The following is a 6,985-nucleotide window of genomic DNA, read 5'->3' on the forward strand; positions in this document are numbered from 1 at the left end:
GTAAAGGAGATGTGAAATTTGAGTTACAACTAAGATAATACAAAATGTATTTCACCTGTTTTATCTTGATCAATTCATTGGGTTACGGGTTTATCATTACTAGTATCAGTATTACAAGTCCCCCGTCGTTATCATTGTATATTATCTTAAATATATTATATAACTGTCTAAAGCGATACAAAAGTTATTTTACTTTAGCTTTGAAAATCAACTAAAGTAAGGTAAATTTTCCTTATATAACTTTATTCTCTATTGTTTGAAAATAACACAATTTAAACGCAAACTTTGATAAACGATAAAAAAATTAAAAGTTACACATCTGAAAACAGTCTAGTGCAACGCTAAATTAGAACTTCAATAAATAGTTAAGTTTGAAAAAGATTCATATGGACATAACATATTGTTTGTGAAGGGTCCGTAATTTGTCTTGATCGTAGTTGAATGTTGAATTAAACACGTAGCTTATTCAAGTGTTTCACAAAAATAGTTTCCATAGATGGAGGTACCCGGAAAGAAGCGTGACCCTGGCCTTGACAAGGGTTCCGCTGACTCCACTGTCTACTGCCAGCCGTGTGGAGAGGGCGGTAAACGCGCTGTAGCCCAGGGCTTCTGTCAGACGTGCGAAGAGTACATCTGTGCTCCCTGTTTCGGGTACCATAAGCGATTGAAGATGTCCAGGAACCACATTCTGCTGTCTAAAGACAAGATGCCCTCTTTCTTTCCGACCACCAAGCAGTCAGCTATCGCAGACACGGAGTATTGTAAAGACCATCCGAAGGAGATGATTAAATTTTATTGCCCGACCCACGGATACCTTGGCTGTGGTGATTGTGCCGTTCTCGACCATCGCAGCTGTAAAGTTGACTACATCGCTGATGTGGCTAAAGAATTTGTCATTGGAAATGAATTCAGAGAGCTGGAACCATCGATTAAACGAGCTGAAGATATTTTATCCGGGTTCATTAGTAACGTCAAAGAGCTTTTTGGTGATGTCAAAAACCAGTCTAAGGTTGAGATAGATAAACTGAGGAAGTTCCGTGCAGAAATAAACACATACCTGGACCGGCGCGAGAAGGAGTTGCTCGACAACATCGAGAAAGTCAAGACCGAGGATGAGAACGCGCTGACTGCACTAAAGACCGATTGTGAGTTGATGAAAACCGGACTTGAGGCCATTAGGACGGAACTGACTTCCGGTGACGTCTCGATGAACCAGCAGTACGTGGCAGCAAGGCGAGGCCGAAAGGAGCTACGGGGGATTCATGACGAGATGAAGAAGACAGCTGGTAGAATGAAGGCTCGGAGGTACCGGTTTACTAAGGACGCGGACACGGAGCGGTTGCTGGGAACATATATGGGCCTTGGAACACTGGACGTTCTGGGAGAGTTTCAAAAGAATAGTATGTAATAGTTAATTTAACATTTAAAAAATATTGTTAATTGGTGAGTAAAATTGTACATGATATCCTAATATTTTTTGCTTAATGTCCTTTGTTCTTGTTCATAATAGCCGTACAATGCGATTAATACTTAAATTATGACACCATAGTCTAATAGTAAAACGTTTAATACAAGATTTCTTATCATAGATAAGTTTCGGCTACAGTCAATTTGGTAAATCAGCTTGGTGGCAAGTACACTGTAAATGAACAAAAGTGGACCTCGGAGCGAATGCCAACTCTCAGCTCGTCTGTCTTTCCGCTGCGGTATAACTCCTCATCCATATAGCCCATGAGGGGAAATGGTTTTGCCCCCGTCCCACCACTGGCAATTTTGTAGACACCCATGAATTTATGAAAGTGTACCATCTATTGAAAATTTTACCACCGTTTATTAAAATAAAATGTATAGAAAATTGTTTTAACCAAAATTATTTCAGCTAAACATGAAGATGACAATACTGTAGTTTACGTTACTTCAAAACTTGCAAAATTTGATGATGAAAAACAAGCATCAAAATAATCTGCATCGATTTCTTGAGAAAGTTTAATTAGCCTAATTAAACTTCAGGCAGTACTGATGAATAAGACATTATCCCAAGTATTGTTTCACTTTGTATTAGGTCACTTCCTAAGAAAAGTTTGTTGCCTGTTTATACATATTAAGCAAATAATGCATACAGTGAGCGTTTGTCGTCATTTTCCAGTCCTATCTATACAATGATCGTCGTTTGTGACTCAAAAGCAAACTACAAACATTATTAAGAAAAAAAATCACATATTCTGATAAGTGTTTATGTAGAATACGTAACATTGTAAAAAGATACGTAACAATCACATTTAAAGTAAAGATGACTAGATTAAATGGCTAAGAACTTTTCTCATCACAACTGTACTCTGTTATGCAAGTTTTAATAAAAAACAAACGAGCGGCTCCAAAATTTCAAGATGTATTACAAAAATACGAATCTGCATATAAAATAAGTTACATATACTTTAAACTTTAATAACATGACTTGACATTTTGACTAGATAATACAACACTCCTAAATGTTTTATGCTAATGGACTAGAATAAACATTACATTCTAAAACGGATATGATACTGCATATGTATATTGTAGTTTATCTAACCACTGTGAACAAGAATATCGTTAACCATACAACATTACTATCATATTTTAATTGTACAAATTATTTTAAAAACACAGACTAGAAATGTGCTGTACACCATCAAAATATGTTTCTTTACATTCAGTTATCTTATATTACATAAAACCACTTTGACATTTGTAAACAGAATGTGTCATATAGTATAGAAATTGCATAACTCATAAAACTAATCAATTTGGCATAATTTACATGAAAACATATGTCTATACGTGTATAAAATTCTACACAATAGTCTTCAATTAAGTCAAGTAACATCATTTTATTCTCTGAACACTTTCCAAACGATATGCTCACAATATAGCATCATCCTGCTCTAGACAATCATAATATCAAGCTCAATTTCGCTATCCTCCTTTCCCGAGTCACTGTTATTTACTTCTCCATTAGTACACAACATTTCAATAATTTCTTGTGAAACAATATTACCACTTGTCCACTCGTTTTCGGTGCCATTATGTCCTTTTTTTCAACCACCACAGTCTATTTCTCGAAGTCGTCGTTATTTTCATGGGAGTGAAGCTAGACAGTTGACCAGGTTGCCCTACATGGCAGTAGAAAACTCATGATACTGTTATTCGAGTCTAAAGAGTAATCTTGGTTCTTTTTTACAGAATGTGTCATATCCCATCTTGTTCACCTTTGTATATATTGGTTTACCATTCAGCATACAAAGAGTTTGTATTCCTTCAGGAAGATGACTAAGGTTTGACAGTGAAGCTTTATGGTACTGGCATAAGTTCTTTTCTATGATTTAAAGGAGTGCAATTGTTGTATCACACCTTTTGAAGTTATGAATGGCTTGAATGAATCAGTATAAATCAGCCAGTTCTTCAATCGTAGGCTTTAAAGTGTTGCATTACCATCATATTTGTGGGTAACATCCTCACATGGGTTTAAAAGGCATTCCGTCAGAAATTACTAGCAGTTACTAAGGACCATGGAACTTGACCAAGGAAAAGGGGCAGTTTTGTTCACAATTTGATTGTTAATGGACTCTTCCATAGTTGACTGGCCCGTTCCATGAGCACAATTTTAAAATCTAATTTATCTGACAGAATTTAGTTTTTTCCACTTATTTATCAATGATGTATTTGTTTGTATATTGCTCTTTAATGAATTTTTACGCTGTATTTAGTATGAATTAGATACATCTCGTTTATATGTCACTTTACAATATAAATTGAACTTATACATATATCTTTATATAATTGCAATTTAACATTTAATTGTTTGCAATTCTATTTGACGTACTACACTTTCTACATTAAATGTTCAACATTTTAAACTTGTGTCTAAGTAAAGAAATTATAGGAGCGTAGGTTATAACATTAGAAATAAACCCAGAATATAAAGTATTAATAATTCATCACCAGCATGAATCGTTATTGTGCAAATTATAACTGTTAGTAACGTAAATCACACACACGTTTTTGTACGATCATAAGAACGTTTAGGGGCTTATTGATGAATCGTCTAATCCTTATTTAAAATATGGAAAACCTTTTTTATCAAGCAAAATGACATCACTTTATTTGTTTAATCACTCTGTGTAACATATTATTTTTGTTTAAGCGTTATTTTTAAGTGACATTTTAAAAGTAACGTAATTTACACCAATAGAAAACCTCCACAGAACTTTAGAACGATTATTTTCCAACTTTTATCACATAAACGATCATTATACATGAAAATAATAGAGATAAAAGTATAAAAAAAATAATTAGGTAACGTAGTTTAAATGTCCGTTACGCACGTATGTCCTCTCCCTCAGAGCGTAAACAAAGCATAATTTGTGGCGTTTTGCTTTTTATGCTTTGGAAAAATCATTACTTGACAAATTGCCCCTGGTGACAGGGGGAGGGTTGGGGGTCGCTCTATAAACAATACGTTCTTACTGTTAGTTATATACAAAGGCTTTCACAACACCCCGATCTTTTCCATCAAAAACATTAAAAAACAAACAAAAAAAACAACTATAAATTACATTTATTTTTATGTTTAAAATACTATTTTAAAGTCTAAATCTCCTGTTTGGGGATCAGCTGACTCTAAGTAGCGGTTAAGACCAAGTTAGTGCTGTGTTTTATATGCCAAACATCTGCACCTGTGGCAAATATATCCACGATATGCAAATTTGCACTTGGGGTATGTTTTGGAGGCATTTATATGACAATCGAGAAAAGTAAATATTTTCAATGAGAAACAAAAGATATAGTTTGGCGGCGAATTTCGACAGGCGTTAATATTTTTATATTAATTGCGTTACTGTAATTATTTTATGTCAAACATTCACTCTAAATCCCCCAAAATAGAAACAACCGCTGGAACATAGGGCAAATTTGCTAACAAAAGAAAAACTTGCATTAATGTGCACACCTTTGCCCCTGGGGTGAATCTCGTCACAAAAAAATGGATTAAAATATCAAACTGACAAAAATAAATCGTGTTAATAATGTGTTCTTTAGATATACAGGGAAACACGTACAGTGAATGGTTTTGCAGGCGTACTTAAGACGGGAACATTGAAACGATTTTAATGCAACTCGTTAAATATAGCTTTTGTTGCTCACTCTGTGAATTGTATTGCATATAACGCAAAAAATATCTTCTTATTCATTTCTATTTATTACCGGGTGTCCGTGTCCTGTTTGTTTTATCTACATTTTCTAATTGAAAAAAATCTCAAATCTGAAGCTGTTTTTCTAAAAAAAAAACAAGTTTAAACCATTGTCTCATTTAAGTTTATAAGACGAAAGTGAAAAAAATAATCAAGTCCATTTTTTTGGTTCAGTTCCAGTTCCTGACCTCTCTACTGTCACATGGAAGAATGAAGCAGACATCAACGTCAGAACGCCAGAGGACCAGAAACCCTGCTTTATTTCCGGCCTCGCCCTTCTCTCTCCTGGTCTCTTCATCCTGACTGACTTTTCTAACAACTGTGCCAAACTGGTGGACGTCACCACCCGCAACATCACCTCCCGCATCGAAATACCAGACTGGCCCTGGGACGTGTGTGCGCTTCCTGATAACCAGGCCGCAGTCACTCTCCCGGGTAAGTCAATGATACAACTGCTGTCTACGAAAGGAGGGAAGTTGTCGTGTGGAAAGGAAATTAAAGTATCATCTTATGGCCGTGGTATTGCATATAACAACAATAGATTATACGTGTCTTACGCATCAAACGCGAATATTGATGTGATGACATTGGATGGTCATATTATCAGTACAAGACAAACTTCCCATCACCCATGCTACCTGACTGTGTCAGCTTCCACACTACCGACCCTGTACGTGTCTGACTCCACTACACACACAGTCCTCCAGCTGTCTCTAGACGGGAAGGCCCTACGAGAGTACAGTGACAAGAAGCTCGAAGGTCCAAAGTCCGTGGTGGAGGTATGTCCGGGTCAGCTGATCGTGTGTGGGAAAGGCAGTGATAACGTCATGCTTATGACGGAGAAGGACGGTAAGATGGCGGAAATACTAGGACGTAAGGACGGACTGTCCTGTCCCTTCTCTGCGTCCTTCTGTCCCCACACACGTACAATAGTTGTCGGGATGTACGGGAATTACTCATTAAAGGTGTTTAGTGCAAACTGTTAGTGTTGCTTCTTTAGTCGTGATTGTTGAAATAACCATGCATTAAAAAATCTTTAAACAACTGAAAAGTAAATGCAATAACATTTATTTCACAATTTAAGCTTGCGGTTTTGATTTGCTGTAACATTGTGTTACCAAATTGAATAACCATTTATGTTAAATGACATGTACAATATATCGGATAAATATTAAGTGTATTTTGCAGTTCTGTTTCTCAAGAACGAGTAATAACAAATTAGTGTAAATACTGTAATGATATCATAACATTTTTCAAGTAACTGTGAAGTATGTTTTCACTGGAAATTTCGAAGTGTAAATCCAGCTTCCATTTGAATAATAAAAATGATAAAAGATTTTATACCTTCAAATGAATGGTTTCAAATATAATGTATTTACATTTTTAGATTGTTTATCTTGAGACGTTCCACTAAGTGATATTGCCTTTTAAGTCTTGAAGTGTCGGTTGAGAAATCCTGTAAATATTTGTTAGCTGATTGGGCTCTGTATTTATATTAGAGATGCACTATTACTCCCAAATAAGATTTACCACAATTAAAAATATAGTTTTAATATTCCAAAAAGGATGAATATATGTCGAAAACAATCATTCTTATGAAGGATACCGAGTTTGTACGAAACGAGCATAAAACACGGTATTTCTATCTTATGATACTAAAGTAAACCATATTGAATCGATTAGCATTCACCAATCATTTAATATTTTTGCGCATTCTGTTATTAAATACACTCCTACAATTGTTTACAATCACAATC

At 35.3% G+C, this 6,985-nt stretch overlaps 1 protein-coding gene across 1 annotated transcript; it reads left to right on the forward strand.

Annotated features, from left to right (window-relative positions):
- The first annotated feature begins 496 nt into the window (after positions 1–496).
- On the forward strand, positions 497–6,214 carry LOC128244290 (uncharacterized). The gene is made up of 3 exons (XM_052962306.1): positions 497–1,400; positions 5,403–5,663; positions 5,880–6,214. Exons 1-3 carry the CDS (start codon positions 497–499, stop codon positions 6,212–6,214), a joined length of 1,500 nt encoding a protein of 499 aa, XP_052818266.1.
- The last annotated feature ends 771 nt before the right edge of the window (positions 6,215–6,985 follow it).

The sequence above is a fragment of the Mya arenaria genome, chromosome 8 (genome assembly GCF_026914265.1).
Source record: "Mya arenaria isolate MELC-2E11 chromosome 8, ASM2691426v1".
Lineage (NCBI taxonomy): Eukaryota > Metazoa > Mollusca > Bivalvia > Myida > Myidae > Mya > Mya arenaria.

Coding starts and splice junctions, on each gene's coding strand:
- LOC128244290 (XM_052962306.1), top strand. CDS start 497: ATGGAGGTACCCGGAAAGAAGCGTGACCCTGGCCTTGACAAGGGTTCC. Junction 1,401..5,402: donor GGGAGAGTTTCAAAAGAATA/GTATGTAATAGT, acceptor TTTTTGGTTCAG/TTCCAGTTCCTGACCTCTCT. Junction 5,664..5,879: donor GGCCGCAGTCACTCTCCCGG/GTAAGTCAATGA, acceptor TGACTGTGTCAG/CTTCCACACTACCGACCCTG.